The sequence below is a fragment of the Cyprinus carpio genome, chromosome B22 (genome assembly GCF_018340385.1).
Source record: "Cyprinus carpio isolate SPL01 chromosome B22, ASM1834038v1, whole genome shotgun sequence".
NCBI classification, from domain to species: domain Eukaryota; kingdom Metazoa; phylum Chordata; class Actinopteri; order Cypriniformes; family Cyprinidae; genus Cyprinus; species Cyprinus carpio.
In genome coordinates, this window is record NC_056618.1 from 33369718 (window position 1) to 33387213 (window position 17496).

The following is a 17496-nucleotide window of genomic DNA, read 5'->3' on the forward strand; positions in this document are numbered from 1 at the left end:
GAGGAGGACAATTGTTAGACGAACTGTTAATTTTGTTATGGTAGTATGTCCTTTCAGCAGTGGAGACATTAGCAGAGAAGGAAGAGAGGAGTGACTGATACACAGTATCAGTCAGTAGTATTTTTGGATTTGCGCCACACCCTTTCAGCAGCTCTAGGCTTAGAATGATGTTCACGTACAACATCAGACAGCCAAAGGGCAGAAGGGGTGGTACAGCCTGGCCTGGAAGACAAGGTGCAGAAAGTGTCTAAACAAGATGTAAGAGTGGAGCAGAAAGTATCAGTAGCACTGTTAGCATCAAGAGATGATAACTGTTTAGGGGGAGGAAGCGAAGATGAAACCATAGCAGATAGCCGGGAGGGTGAGAGTGAGCGTAGGTTACGTCGAAAGATGACATGTGGAGGGGTAAATGATGTGTCAGAGACCATGTTGAGGTTAAGAGTGAGGAGGAAGTGATCTGAGGTGTGCAGTGGAGTAACCAGTACATGATCAGTGGAGCAGTGTCGTGTGTAAATAAGGTCCAGTTGGTTGCCTGATTTGTGAGCAGCAGTAGTTGACACTCGGTTGAGATCAAAAGAGGCAAGCAGAGTGTGGAAGTCTGCAGATCGAGGTTTATTTAGGTGGATGTTGAAGTCTCCAAGAATAACTAGGGGAGTACCATCCTCAGGAAAAGTTGAGAGCAGCACATCTAATTCATCTAATATTTTTATTTTTTTTTTACTTTGTTTTTGGTGCATTTTTTTTGTATTATATTTACAATTCTCTTGGTGCAGCTGATACATTTCAACATGTTTTACACACTTTTGTATAGTCAGGAAAAACTGTAAACACATTATTACAGTCTGTGTCTTTATTAACACTTATTAGCAAATGGCATACCTGAGGCTGAGTTTCTGCATCGCTGCAAGCACGTTTTCTCGAGTTACAGACTCTTTCTCTTCAGTCTTCAGAGAATCAAGCAGAAACCTCAGTAAAGAGGGTATCTGAGACAGGTACATGCGTCCTGGGTGTGCAACAGTGCATGAAACGACAATAAACATGTTTCATAACTAAAGACAGTGATGTTTATACAATTTATACTATGAAAATGTAGTGAAAATTCTGCTCCGTAAATTTTAGCAAATAGGAATTAATTACATTTTGCTCAAAATCAACATCAATTAATTATTTTGGGCTATGGTCAAAAAAAAAAAAAAAACCACTTGCCTATATCTGCCAAACGGTCACATTTGAATACAACTGAATTAATATTTATCTTGCGGAAATTCAACCAAACAACATTAAACAGTTTGAAAAAGTAGATTTCATTATAAAATGCCAAATGGCCAACAAAATCAAGGTGAAAAAAATATAAATCCACACATGCTAAATTGGTTCAGGATCAGGATTTTGATTATAGCCCATCCAGTTCAGAAGTTATGCAAAAACACACGTGTCCTTGTTTACAGTCACTGATACACATAAAGGTCACATTAGCATTGTTTGTGAAACTTAAATAATAGGTGGAAATATAAATCCACATGTTTGGTTGATTCAGCGTCAGAATTTTGATTATAGCCCATACAGTTATGTAACAACTTTGTGTACTATAGCGCCATCTAGAGCACTGGAGTGATGTTTGTGTGAGAGTGTATAATTAGCGGGTGGAATCTGGAACCATTCTGCCAAGTTTGTTTACAGTTCCTTACACACAAAAAGGACACATTAGCTACATTTTCTGCAAAAATTTTCAAGCAAAATAGCTTCTCTGGCTACTTTGAATAGCGTAATGAATATAGCGATCAATGCAATGAATGTAGCATAGCAATCAACGCAACTAATCTGCATGACCAACTTGAATTTGTGTGGAATTGCATGAATTTCTATTGAAATAAATAGATTTAGCCTGCGAAAATTCACAGAACAACGGTTAATGTTACCACACCTTAAGTTTAAAAAGTATGTTTTTCATAAAATGGCAAATGTCCATAAAATGTTTGAGGTGGACATATAAATCCACATGCACAACTGATTCAGGATCAGACTTTAAATTCTAGCCTGTTTTTTTTGCACATTATAGTGCCACCTAGAGCGTCGGAGGGATGTGTGTTTATGATCAATGAGTTGGATTTAGGACCTGGCAAGTTTTTTTCACACTCTCTGATGTGCAAACTTGTTTAAGGAAGAAAAATATTAAGAACATTTGAACAATCAAAACATACGAAGACATTTTGTGAGGAATCATTTTCACTTACCATCACACAAAGAGGCAAAGGCATTGATGAGTCGTGCCATATACTGTCTGACAATCTCATTTTTGGATTTCATCAGATTAAGAACAGTTTTCTGTAAAGTAAACACAACTGGTTAAGCAAAACCTGACTTGGCTGTATTTTTTTTTTTTTTTTTTTTTCTCCTTCTTGCTTTTTCATACAGTATGTCTTTTGGTCCAATTAGTTGTCTGCCTTCCAAGTTTATTCTGGATTTTAGTAACATGAGATATTCCACCATTCATTCAGCCTGAACAAAGACTGAAAAGTGAGATAAAAGCATGTATGCTATTATCTGACTCGACTGCCCTAAGGACCTTGCTGACAATGATTGGAAATTATGAGTCAAGATGTCACATAATGTGCTGAAACCTGATCATCCACATTCAGCTTCATCCTAAATACCTGAGACAGACAGTTGGTAAACACATTTTAGAAATGAAGTAGGTCATAGACAGCACAAATTATTTTAAGTGTTTTAATTGTTGTGGTGTAAGTGCACTCATAGTGAACCACAAAACAAACATGTATCAAAATCTGGATAGAAATACAAATACAAAAATAAATATATTAGAATTACATAAAGGGTCCATTTTCAAAACAGTTTATAAATTTGCATACTATCCTATTTTTATTTTTATGTGAAGCTCAATGTTTATTTATTCAGCCCAATCAACAGCGTGACGTCTCCACATAAAAGAAACAGATTTTTTTTTGCATCGATAAGCATAACAAAATTGAAAGCTTAACATAATTGTATAGATGCAGCACACGGCAATCAATGTTGAAAACAATGTGTCAAGATAGCTAAATACCATGTCCTGCAAGGTCATATCAGTGGCTTGATAGCCTATAGGGCCAGATTTACTAAACAGGGCAAATTAGTCGACAATTCCAAAAAAAGCACAGATGGGAGGGCAATGTTTTGCAGGCATTAAAGAACACAGACGCAGCCAGATAATTTCCATAAGACCAGCGCAATCTACTAAGAGCAGTGCAAATCACCACCTGCTTTAAGACATGCTTTTTTCTGCATGTTGCATGATTTATTTTAATACTCTTCTCCCGTTGCATCTGATGGGGAAACTCCTATAAATGCATGTTCAGTACGGTCAGGTGCAAAAATAATTGTCGCCTTTTCAGTGCCAATTCTTCACTGTGTCTTTAATAAATCCTGACAGTACTATTTTAACGCCAAAAGACAGTTTGTGCTGATGCAAGCTGTTAGTAAATCTGGCCCATAATATTTTAATATAAAGCTATTTTAAATAGTATTTTCAAACTGTAAAATTGAAATTGAAATGTTCTTATTCCTTTAAATATATTTTCCCAACAAGGGTTTTGTAATGTACCTGTTTGGAACTGTAGCGCTCCAGAAGATCATTGCTGATGAAGGCTTGTAAAACCGTGTCCCTTTGCTCACCATGTAGAGATCTGGTTAACCTCTGGGAAATTACAAGAAAACTGCCATGTAATGTGAAAACCAATTTGTTTCTCATTGTGTATTCTAAAGGGCGGAAAATATCTCAAAGATGGAGATAAAACAACAAAACACCTCATACAAACTCCTAAGTTTAAAGGAATCACAACTGAATTTTGACCATGCAGTTTTCAGCATGTTTAACCAATATTACCAGTGATTCTTGACTACTTTTTTATTTCTTTTTGTGATATTTTTTTTTGTCAGAAAAGATGGGATACATCAGTGATGTTTTTAGTTAACTAACGGTAATTTTGAGTTACCCAGCGCAAAGCTTGAAGCAGCAAAGCCTTCAGTCGATCTGATCCATTCACTAGATCTTTCTTCAGCTTCTCGTAGTCAAGGGAAGGCAACAACGGCACGTCTTTGGGCCTCCTGAGAGCAGGAAATGAAAGGATGATGAATCAGCACATGAGAGCTGGCTCTTCAGGTTACTAATGGGAATCTGTCCATCTCTGGGAACATCACATGTTTCCATAATCTGGTTTGATTGCATTTATAGAATTACATTTGAATGATCTGACAAGTACAAGAAGAAAAAAAGTTTGTTGTTTCAAAAAGAAACAAAAGTTAACACACTACTTAAGATATGAACATAAACATGTTTACAAAATTAACAATAAAGATTACAGTTTCACTCTGGTTTCTAAAGATGATCTAAAATGAAACTATTTGATTATATTGATAGCTATAGATTTTACAGAAATAAATTAATCTGGATATTGGGTTACTGTGAATACAAAAACAAACAAACAAACAAACAAACAAACAAAAAACCTTCCTATGTAATGCTACTAACTTTACTGTTGTCTTCAGATATTTTTCAGATTTAAATGTATTTTAAATCTTAATGGGTATAAAACCAAGACACTGTAAACCTATCGTAATTATTCTGATTAAAGGGTTTGTTCACCCATAAATTATTCACCCTCAAGTCATCCTAAGTGTATATGACTTTCTTCTTTCAGACGAATCCAGTCAGAGTTACATAAAAAATTGTCTTTGATCTTTCAAGCTGTTTAATGGCACTCAGAGGGTGATGCATTCCTTCAGTCCAAAATAAGTTTTTTATTGTATTTAACATAATATTTTTTTTTTTAACATTTTTTTTTTTTTTTTTTTTATTTGTACTAATGTCTGGTCAAAATAAATGAAAATAAACATTTTTTTCCTGTTGTACCGAAATCGTATAAAACCGTTTTTTCACACGATGTAAATAACTGGCCTTATAAGATATTAGGGGTTTTGGGTATTAAAAAAAATCAATCAATCAATCAATCAATCAATCAAATGTAAAAATCCCTGAATTACATCAAGTTATAAAATGTTTTTTAGACATACCTGCTACTACTGGCGAGACGAGATTTTCTAATATTTTTATTAATTAAAAAAAAAAAAATCTTACTGAGGTGCGACTGATGCCCGCAGCATTGAGGATGCCTGAATGGGGGAAAAAAGTAATGAATCGGTTGATACATTGGCTTGCAAACAAAAATAAAATGTCTGTGCACGTTAGTGAACTTTTAGATGGTTATTCTACAGTATGTGAATATTGAGGTTGTTGCAGTAATTAACTAGCATGCGTTTTAAAATGGTTGCGAGCGCATGCAGTACATTGGGGTTACGTGTACATGTACATGCAATGAATGACCTGAAACAAATGAATAGCCTGGTTGCAAAGCAGGGAGGTTGGAGGAGGGGGTTAGTGAGAGGAATTCCCCAAACTCATTACAGCTCTGCACCTGCAGTATCTAATTTCTAACTGAGCCAAAGAGAGTGTCAAATTCTTGCATCTCAAAGATGCAATTAGAAGCCGTTCCTTGGGGAGGTTTACACCGAAACCCACGAAAAGGCGGATCATGTGAGCACAAACTAAGGTGGTTCCGCATTATTTGGAGTGTGAGGAATTTCCTTTTCCTGTCATATATAAACAACCTTCTTTGAAGGGCTGTGTGAGTCATGCTAGTTTAACTTCAAACTGGTTTGAAGAAAAGTTCCAGATAGCCGGAGTTATGCACATGAACATTCTCAAGTTTGGCAAATGTTAAGTGTTTGCTCTGAATATTTGCAGTTTGTCTGCGTATGTGGATTTAACAATGACAAGGTTTTGAACGTAATGAGTGTATCCTGGTCCAGAGAAGGATTACATGGTTTACATGTATGTCAAACCTAAGTTGATTTATTGTCATTTTTTATTTTTTATAAATAAAACAATTATAAAATATTTTTTATTTCTTTTATTAATAAAAGTAAAAAAAAAAAAAAAAAAATGTTATTTTACTTTTGCTTATTATTATTAATATATCTTAATTTAAGAATCATAATTATATTAAATGTTAGGGGTGTGATGAGACACTTATCTCACAAGACGAGACACAAGATTTTTAGACTTTTTTTAAACCCTTGATGAAATATATAGGGAAAATTTTTATTTTATTCAACTGAAAAACACAATGCAAAAAAAATGTAGGTGCATTTTGAAATCAAATTGTACTTTATGAAATTAAACATCTATTTTAATAAATTTGATGCAGGTATAAACAACATGTAAACACTGTAAAAGGTTTTTGCCACAAACTCAACTGACAGGCAAGTAATTGCACAAAATTAAATGGTATACATAAAAATAAATACTAAACAACACAAATAATATCCCTTTAAAGTAGCAGTCAGTCAAGTTTATTATTTAGTAAACGGATTTCCACTTTAATAAAAAATACAAGTTTGTATTTTATTTTATTCCATTTAAATTTTTCTCAACTCCTTTTTAATAGTTAAATAAAATTGTATTAATTAAAAAGCATGTCTAACTAACTGAAATCATGAAACTTACACATTTTCACATCAGTTTATTAAAAGTTTAACAAAAATTACATGTTTAGGACCCTATGAGATGTTTTATTTTTTATCACCATATTATTTATATTTTTTATTTTTACCAAATTACGTGTTTAAGCATGCATAACTATTTGAATGCATAACACAACTTAATTTATTCATTTTATTTTTTCTTAAAGTAGACTTATGATTTTTTTTTTTTTTTCTCAGAAATTCTGTGTTGTGTATTTACATTTTTCTGGTTATCAAATGAAGGCATAATACATTAATTACATAATTTATCATTTAATTTTTGAAAATTAAGCAAACTTTATTTTTTGGCAAACAAAGGGGATTTACTATTAAAATTAAAACACAGAAGAAATGTTGTGTGATTATTCCTTAAAAATAATGTTTGTTTCATTTTAGTAGTAGTAATGGGAGGCTATGTACATTCTACTGAAAAATAGTAATAGGAGCATTGTCGTTATTTCAAAACCGTCTTTTATTTTGATGGGTTGCCGTGAATACCTTTACAGTTCTGTGTAAGTGATATGACGCTAGTTTTACTCAAATCAAATGGTAAAATGCTCATGAAGTGACTCTCAGAGCAGTTCTGGAGATGTTGTTCATGTGTTTACGTCCTCATTTAGTGAGACGGCAGACGCTGAAATCACCGGGAGCGTCACGCGCGCTTCAGTGTGTCTGTAAGAAATGAAACCGTGCGTCTGCACCATTCTTTAACAGAGACACGCAGAACATGCAGGATTCATATTTAAATCGACTTTTGCAGCTTTATATTGACAGATACTAGTCCATATCGTGATTTGATTTAAGTGTAATGACCTACTTTTGGTTAATTAATTCAAAATGTGACAAATTCCGTGACATTTAGCGTAAAACTGTAAATTCTGTTTTTATGACTGGATAAAGACTTCACTGCGTAATTTTCCCACTTATCATGCGGCCACTTGCCTGGTGTGAACATAATATCTTACATTCCTTACATTACATACCACTGGTGAAAGGGCCAGTGTAATGCAAATATATCTGAAAGGTCTGCACGAGGATATCGTCACGTTCTCGCGAGACCAGTCAGATCTCACGAGACACATCGGATCTCGCGAGATCTCGTGCCACGAGATCTTGACACACCCCTATTAAATGTTTTTGAAGGCCCTCTCTTCTGCTCACCAAGGCTGATATTTTACAGTATTACTGTATTATCAAAAATACAAATACAAACCTCAAAAACAGTAATATTGTAAAATACAATGTAAAATACTGTTTTCTGTGTGAATATCTGTTAAAATGTAATTTATTTCTGTCATCAAAGCTGAATTTTCTGCATCATTACTTCAGTCTTCAGTGTCACATGATCCTTCAGAAATCACTCTAATATGATGCTTTGCTGCTCAAGACAAGTGTTTTCTTGTTTATTTTGAAAACCGTGAAACACTGCCATTACATTTTTGCCATTACATAACCACCTAATTTTTATATATATACAAATTTACAAATTATTTATGTTTTTGTGGCGTATTATTATTTTTTTTCTGCAAAGTTTCTTCCGTCTTCCTTCACTGTGGCCAATTGGCTCAAGTTTCTAAACAAAAAGTAAGCACACTGATATGTAAATGCAGGCTGTCCTGTTTTCTTTCTTTTTTTTCTTAATCTGACACCAGGAAGTCGCAGATTATTTTAAAAGAAAAAGAGAAAAAAAAAAAATCATGCCATGACCCCTTCACTGTATATTGAATATAAGTCCTTGTTATAACAGTTTTGTAAGTATACTGTCCACTCTGGGGAACTGGAGACAAGTGAAACTCGTTCTTCAAAAGTAATCAGTGTTACATGCTTCCTTTGGGATTCAGCAAAAATATACACAACTATCGGACAAAGCCGAGCATTGGTAGACCGAACAAGGATGAATGTCCTGTGACACTAGGGCAATCTAACGGGAACTAGATGAAGTAGAGTGCTTTGGGACAAAATACAAAGGAGGAGGAGGACAGGCAGGGCTCATGGTCATACATGCAAGGCAAGAAGAAAGACAACTTACATATCCATCATCATAAGGACTCATAGAGTAATATCCCCATGAGCAGGTGATCAGACACACACAAACACACAGGGAGATATGATTGAGGACACACTAGCTGCAAAAGCATGCAGATATCCAAACACTCTAGGCAATGTCTGATGCGACTCTATGTAGGACCTGGATGTGAAAAATGTCGGCTTTTGTTGGAAAATATCTTACAAACCAAAACGTTTTGTTGTTGGTTTAAGCAACTAAATGATGATAGAAACTGAAAACAAAACATCAAATACATATCATAAAAGGGTTCACAATTGTGTGGATTCCAATTGAAATGACTGGATTTTTTCACCAAAAAAATCTGTGAACAATGGTAAATGTGACCGCCAATCATGTTTTTATGTTTAAAAATGTGAAAAACACATACACACAACAAGGTCTAAAGTCATATCAAAAAATAAGACAAACCATTCTGTGCTTAAAATTAAGCTTACTAAGGATTTTTTGCATCATGACATTTATGACAATTAAGCACACTTCACTCCAAATTATCTTCATTGTCATTATCGTAATGTGATAAAAAAATTAGCAAATTACAGATTCTGATAGTGTTTGCCAATTTAAATTATGCTGATGTAAATAAATAAATAAAAAGAAAATCTTTTTAATGTTGTTACACTTATGAATCACCACTGAGAATATTGAGAGTTGATTTTTTTAAATGCAAAAACACGTGGCACAGCAGTCAAACATGTTTTTCGAGCACGTTTACAATGGAAAAGCAGTGCATTAAAATGCAAACACTTGTTCTTTTTGAACGGCCCCTAAGGCCTTGTTCTGACTGGAAGGACCGTTTAGATTTTTTTTTTCTTTTGGTATTTATAACAAAACAATGAGACAGCAGAAAACCAATTCAAATTTGCAAGTGCTTTGAAACTGAATTCAAATCTGATCAGAAACGGGTCCCAGTGTAAACGATCAAATCAGATTTCAGGGTGTTGCATATATGTAAATTCATACGCAATGCACAGTGGTGCGTGAGTAAAAACTGAGTGAAAATTGGTGAATTTAAACAGAGTTAGAGAAGGTTTATCATGACAGACGTGAACAGATTCAGAATTTTCAAGTTTCTGTGCTTTCAAAAGTGACTGCTGCTTTTAAGTGTGAGTTTCGAGGGCATAATTCTATGAAAGCCCATTTCCACCACGGAATAAAAAAGATCATTGTGACTCTTTTTTATCACAATCCTTTTTTTTCTGAGGAAAAAAAGTGAGACCTGCAAGATGGAAATGCAGAACTGAGACATAAAATAATAATTCTGAGAAGTCTGAATTGTGAGATATAAGCTCAAAGCGGCAATAAAACAAGTCTGAATCGTAAGAAAAAGTCGTAAATACCTTTTTTTATTTTTGTATTCCGTGGAGGAATAAAACAAAAAAAGAATTGCGAGAAACAGAATTCTAAAAAAAGTCAGAATTGGGAGATATAAATTGGAATTGCAAGAAAAAAAAAGTTAGAATTCCAAATGTTAAGGTTAAAATTCTGACTTTTCTACTTAAAAAAAAAGGTTTAAGTTTAATTCATTTCTAAAGCACATTTAAAAACAACAGTAGTTGACCAAAGTGCTGTACATATAAAAGAGTCATAAAACAAACAACAATAATAAAAGGGGTAATATACAAAACATTACAAATCAGAAAACAAACAAAAACAAAAACCCCACAGCTCTCTGTATTAAACGCCAAAGAATAAAAATATGTTTTAAGACTAGTTTTAAAAGCAGTTAAATTTGGGGCCATCCTCACAGACAAAGGTAGTGAGTTCCAGAGTTCAGGGGCAGCTACTGCAAAGGCACGATCACCCCTGTGCTTCAGTCTTACTCTAGGGACCGTCAGCAGCATATGATCAGCAGACCTCAGAGAGCTTGATGGGACGTGCAATTGTATAAGGTCAGAAAGGTAAGTTGGTGCTAGGCCATTTAAGGATTTATAAGCAAACAGTAAAACCTTAAAATCAATCCTAAAACGAACCGGAAGCCAATGTAGCAAAGACAATATGGGCAAAATATGTTCCCGTTTACGTGCTCGTGTTAAAAGTCGAGCTGCTGCATTTTGCACTAACTGCGAGCGTGAGAGAGAGGCCTGGTTGACACCAACATAGAGAGCATTACAATAGTCTAAACGTGATGAAATAAAAACAAGTATAAGCCTTTCACAATCATTAAATGACAAAAAAGGCTTAAATTTAGTTAAAAGCCTTAACTGACAAAAACTTGACCTGACTACCGAGTTTATCTGTTTGTCAAGTTTAAAATCTGTATCCATTATTACCCCCAGATTTTTAACAGTAGATTTAACATAGGGAACCAAAGGGCCCAATTCAATGTTAGAGGTCATATTAGTACAGTTTGGACCAAATATCATGATTTCAGTCTTGCTCTCATTAAAATGTAAAAAAAAATGTAAGGCCATCCAGTCCTTGATGTCTTTGAGACAGTCGAAAAGAAGTTTTAAAGGACTGGCATTTTTCCATTTCAGTTTTCATAAATTTGTGTATCATCTGCATAAGTGAAACGAAATGTCATATTTCCTGAGAATTGACCCTAATGGGAGCATATACAAGGAAAACAGAGAAAAAAGGTGTGTTTTGACGTCTTTCTGTGGCTGAAACAAGATACCTTCTGACATTCTTTCATGTTTATTTAGTGCTGTAACTAGTAGTAAAGAGGAAGAAATGATCAAATGCGTTACAGCGATCTGTCACAACACATTAAAGAGACACAAAATAGTATATATTGTTTGAATTTTTAAGCACATTTAATAGTCCTATCAAATTCTTATTCAAATTCCATTCTCTCTTTTTTTTTTTCAATGACTCATTATTGTCCAGGGTTTCCCATTCATTAACTAGACTGTGGCGGCCTAATCTGTCCCGCCACAGTTTCGTAATAAACCGAAGATATACTTATACTTATAACATGACGTTCTATAACGTTGTATTTCACGCCATTGCTTTTGGCAAGTATCCGTCAAACGGATTAAAACTGAAAGTGTAATATGACTTATCAAGTCTGTTTGCGCTGCTTGCTTCAAAGTGAAGCGCGCACATTGTGCAGCGCATGCGATCAGCTCGTGATCCAGTGTTTTCTGCGTCTTAGAGAGGCTCCGTTCACAGTGAATCCAGTGAACTCTGTTATTGAATTAGCTGTGAGTTTAGCACATTTGGTTGGGAAAGGGTGTGCAGTTATGCATAATTTGCACATTTGCATAATTTTCAACATTTTAATGGGAAAATGTTTACAGTATTTCATTAAATTAGTAATGTTTTCTGTTTTCACAGAAGCTGGAGTTTTCAGCCAAAATAAAAGTTCAACTGAAGTTTCCACCAAAATAAAAGCTCAAGGGTTTATCTCTTGCAAGCATGGCCTAAAATGAACAAACAAGCACAGAGAATACTGTACAGGTACAGCAAGTGAGCTGTCAGAGAATGAATTTGCATTCTCATTCGTGTTTATGTTTCATGCAGGTTTTATCTTTGTAGTTTTTTGCAAAAACAGTTTCATGACAAGGAAAAAATATTTAAGGCCGGTAAATTTTCTCAAGTCACCAGCCATTAGCATTTGTGAAAGTTAGTTTTAGGCCCTGCTTGCAAGTGTAGAAATTAGGACAAAAGTATTGCAATTTGCCTACAGTAGAGTAAGGTAAAATAATATAACTGAAAAAAAAAAGTTATAATAATAATAATTTTTATTACAGTGCAATTGTTTTACAATATATGGCTATTACTGTCATAGGAATAATAAGATAAAATTATTATTATTATTATTGTTTTATTCTAATTTGTTTGGTTTCCAAATTCACCAGTGAGACTGAGACACTATTTCACAACTAAAAAGAGGGTTGAGTCCCCTTTAAATTTCAAGAATAAGTACATTCACCAGCTTTTTTCTTTTACTTTGCACACTGAACCTGTGTTGGAGCTCTTAATTTTGAACTTTCAAAGTGCACCAGATGTATGAATTTAACTTTAAAATGTACAAAATTTTCTTACGGGGTGGGGGGGCATGCCCCAGGACCCCCTTAGAGGGATTGAGGACCACCCACTACAGTCTCACATAATCCTGTGGGAAACACTGTTGTCAATGGTGATTCATTAATGTAACAACACAAAAAATATAGGATATATTTTTAATTTAATTGTTAAGCATTTAAATTAATTTAAGCAATAAACACTAACACAATCCACACTACCAAATAATGTTATGGTAATGACAGTTCCGAAGGAAATGTGTGCGATGTCGCGATGCAAAAATCCTAATAGTTCAAAAATATGATATATATTAATATATGAATGCAATATACATTGGATATTTCTTCTATAAACACTGTCTGAACAAATAAATCTGATTTAATTATTTGCAAAATATCAAAGAAATTGGATATGGGTGGAGTGTGGATATGCAAATAATATGAAAAATATATTTAGAAATAGATTTGCAAATTTGTATCCAATGCATTGAAATGTATATAAACATATTGTCAGTATTCTGCGGAGGCAGTGACTCACAGTGCCCGGTCTGGTAAAGTCTACACTCTGAGCAGCACTCTGTCTCATGTGACCACTGAAGAGCCGCATGCACACGCCTTGCAGGTACTCTGGGGAGATCTGCAAAACATCAGCCATAGTCCCTTGAGCATTTTAAGAGGAATCCTGTCCAGCGGAGTTATTTGCATTGTTGGAATTGTGTACATAACATGTGAGTTGATGTTTGCTTGCCATCTTTCCACGGACTGTGGCCTCCAGCGAATCCACCAGCTCGGCCGTGATGCCGATGAGGTTGTGATGGTCGGCCTGCAGCTTAGTGAATCTCCTCATGCAGATGGCTGACTTCCTTTCCACCTCAGTCAGATGGAGCTGCATTTGCTGAATCGCTTGGGAGAAAAAAAACAAAAAACACAACCAGTCAAATAAGGGGTTGGTGAACACGCATGATGCAAAAGAGCCACATCGCCACAATACAGGATGTTAACAACTTCTCATCAGATGTTCCTCATGTTATGTCACACATGTGAAAATATTTAGAACTAAAAGCACATTTTCATTTGGTGGCAGTTTGCAAGTAAAAAAAAGCTAATTAATCCCAACTAATTAGGGACAAACTTATACATACTTTATTTAAAATATTAAATTATATGATATTATCTGTTATTTTATTAAATTAAAACTAATTTAATTATTACCCACAGTAATAGGTAATCATGATTTACTGTGTGACTGAAGATTCAGGATTAAAGCTATTTTTATATTTTGTGAACTATTATATTTTTATAATTGTATGCCAAATCACATTATTCAAAAAAAAATATATATAATAATTTGTGCAAACATTTGTGCAACATTTTAGAGACACATCAGATGCAAATAAAACAGCTAAATTATACCATTAGAGACAAAATTATATAATTATATCATTTTTTAAATATTTTATTATATGAAGTTTTATATTATATATACAAGTTTGAATTAAATATACACGTCTGAATTAAATTATGCTCAGAATAATTTACCTTTGTTGCCTTTTCCACCTTCGTTCTGGTTTTGTGGTGTTTAGGAGTCATGCCAACAGGTCATTGTTCATTTTGATGGATTAATGTCAGCAATTGCCCCTGCCCTCAAACAAAAACACTGCACAAAAACATCCCAGTATGCTCATCAAACTTGTGTTCACAATCCACAGCCCATTGTAAAACATTTTATGACATTGTACAATGCGTTTAGCTACTTTGGCCCTTGCAATGTTTAATTATTATGCAACCATAATCCGCAGGCTTTCCTCTATTGCAAAAGAGATTCGTCATTAATAGGTAAAGTGAGTTTACGGTACAGTTGCTATTGTCTGATATCAAAAACAGGAAAGTGCACTGTTCAGATGCCTCAGGATATTTTAGGTTTCAGGTAAAACTATTTAAGGATGATGAGTCATAGCACTTCCTGTTTCTAAGTCAAGTATCGCTATTAATATAGCTCAATCTTAGCCTCAGCGATTAGAATATATTCCTAAACTGAACATATTTTTATCTTTATACAGGAAAATTAAAATATTATACAAATTGTGAGTCTGTAAGATTTTATTTGTAATGCCGATGATAAAAAAAATTCAGTAAAAACAGTACAATTGTGATTTTTTTCTTTTTGATTGCTGTGATCAAAGCTGAATTTTCAGCACCATTACGCCAGTCTTCATATTCACATGAACCTTCAGAAATCGTTCTGATTTGCTTTATTATTACCAATGCAGAAACCGGATGTGCTGCTTCATATTTCTGTGGAAATCATGATCAGGATTCTTTGATACATAGATAAAAATAACAGTATTTATTGCAGCATTAAAAGTCTTTACTGTAGTTTTTGATCAATTCAATATTTATTTATTTGTGTATGTATTTTATGAAACACTGCTTGTGTAATACACATTTTATTAGTAGTATATGCACTTTTTAAGTGAGATGAAGGCTATCAGACGTACTAGAAAAGGTTTATTCTATGAGTCATCTTTCCTCATGTGGCCGCCATGTTGAGATCACATGTCAATGTCAATGTCAATGTCAATTTTATTTATATAGCACCATTTCCACAACACATGGTTGACCAATGTGCTTTACATAAAACACACACCACATTTGCACAGTAAAGATAAAAGTAAAAGTTAAAAATTAAATTTAAAAATTAAAAAGTACCACAGCCATTTAAAATAATTTGACCAGTTTTATCTTTATTACCTCCATTATCTGACACTTATGCAATTAAAGGCTACCGTTGTGTTGACATGTAAAATGAAATGTATCTTTAATTGTTTTTACAACATGTTAGCTTTACATTTCTGCCATGATTGATCTGAAATGTCTACCAAAGAAAAGCCAATTACAGAAGCATCTGTAATCAGATTACAGCCATAATATTTTGATAATGTTTAATGAATCAATAAAATATAACCATTCTCATTGAGAAACCTTGTTTTAGATAAAACAAATTAAATTACCCACAGAAATTTGTCATCATGATTTACAATGTGACTAGGGATTCAGGATTAAAGCTGCTTCCTCATATAGAGATGTATAGAGGAGCTTTACTCCTGAATCCCCAGAACAGCCCAAATATCCAGCCCATCATTTGAAAGAATGACTTTCGTGACTGGATAAGTATTAACATAACTATAAATTTCATTGTCATTTAAGGTGTAAAAAGTTGGCATAATAAAACATAGCTGCTTGTTCTGATCACCTTGTTGACATGCAGGGTATTTCATGCGCATAGAAAACTGTCAGTGAATCAATGAAAATGTGCTGTTGCTTCCAGATCTTAATTACTGGAAATCACATTGTATTTGATTCAAAATGAACTCAACTACTTTTTTTAAAAAAAAAAAAAAAAAAATAATAATAATAATAATAATAATAATAATAATAATAATAATAATAATATATATATATATATATACTTTTGTGTTGTATTTTGTTTGTAACTGAAGTGGTTTTATTTTATATTTTATTACTATTTATTTTCATTACTATTTCTTTTATTTTTTATTTCTATTTATTACTTTTATTTTGTAATTACTATTCATTACTATTAAACATTATTTCTTAAGGTTTTACAGGCTTTTAAATCAAAATTTTTAAATTATAAAATAAAAAAATGCCTTGCAATATATGGTACGTACCTCGGTTTTGACGTCACGTTTCGGAATGATTTCGATACAGCAGGAGGAAAAAAAAATACTAAACTTTTTTTTTTTTTAAATAGTTATTACTGAACAAATTGCTCTTTCTTTAAATAAATTAAATTATAATTAAACTTTTCTTTAAATCTACCTCATAAAATAAAAAATTAAAAAACGTCTATGCCTAAAAATCGACCTCAGCTTCTGCTCTAAAATATAGGGAGCCCTTTTACATTACCATAAGGTTACAATTAACAACAAAGCGCAAACTTAAATTGAATTACTATTTATTTTTAACTTTAATAATCAACACTCAAATTAAAATTGTGTATGCAAATGTGTAAATTGCACTCAATGCTATTTTTAAACGAACTTCTAAATTATACAATTTCTATTTGTTTTTGAAATATAATCATTAACACAGCGGCTGTCATTACTTGCTTCATAAAATATTTATTTAAATAATCATTACAAAATTAAGATATCACTAACAGGTAAAGTAAAATATAATGAGTATATAGTCTAATTCTTTCACGAAATGCTCTTGTCTTGACTTCATTTCTCTGAACTAACGAGCTGTGGACACTGATGACTTGGCTGAGATAAATGAAATGCTACGTGACCTTATGTTTACAAGCCGTTTTAATCGCATCGTTCTATGAGTGAAACACTGATTGTGCAATTACATGAGGCATGAGATGTTAATTCATGTTTTTTTTGCGTTAAAACTAGAAGTAAAGAGAAAGGGATGATCGCGTTTTGCGCTGCCATCATATCTGAGGCGTTTATTTTTTGTCTGAATTTCCCAAAACAATTTAATGTTTTGTTCGTTACATGTGCGTACCGAACCGAAAGACCCATACCGAAAATTTTTGGTATAAATACGTGTACCGTTACACCCCTGCAATATACACAAAAAGGATACATATAAAGTCAGAAGCCTCGGTGTGTTTGAAGCTTTCAGAGTCACTGAGAGAAACTTCTCCAGCCTTTCCCTCAACTCTGGCATCCACGAATCCTATGATCCAGTAAAAACAACAACAACAACAACAACAACACGTTAAAATCTCTTCTGCATCAATCAAGTGTTCAATGTACATGTTTATCATACAGAATAATACTATTTTTCAAAATGCTACAATATGATGCACCTATAAGAAAATGCAACCTAGTATATGTTTTTCATAGA

At 33.5% G+C, this 17496-nt stretch overlaps 1 protein-coding gene across 7 annotated transcripts in view; it reads right to left on the reverse strand.

Moving 5' to 3' along the window:
• Positions 1-17496, reverse strand: part of LOC109080969 (lisH domain-containing protein ARMC9) — a 43290-nt gene that overhangs the window by 23013 nt on the left and 2781 nt on the right. For 4 of the 7 annotated variants that reach the window (XM_042749075.1, XM_042749076.1, XM_042749073.1 and 1 more), the window contains exons 6-15: positions 17233-17325; positions 14155-14179; positions 13364-13521; positions 13154-13252; positions 8609-8644; positions 5135-5169; positions 3993-4104; positions 3602-3694; positions 2235-2325; positions 880-1003 (exon numbers count right to left, since the gene is read on the reverse strand). In XM_042749075.1, the coding sequence (XP_042605009.1) occupies positions 880-1003; positions 2235-2325; positions 3602-3694; positions 3993-4104; positions 5135-5169; positions 8609-8644; positions 13154-13252; positions 13364-13521; positions 14155-14179; positions 17233-17325 (866 nt within the window). The remainder of the gene's footprint in view (positions 1-879; positions 1004-2234; positions 2326-3601; positions 3695-3992; positions 4105-5134; positions 5170-8608; positions 8645-13153; positions 13253-13363; positions 13522-14154; positions 14180-17232; positions 17326-17496) is intronic. The other 3 variants (XM_042749074.1, XM_042749079.1, XM_042749077.1) reach the window with 3 other exon arrangements.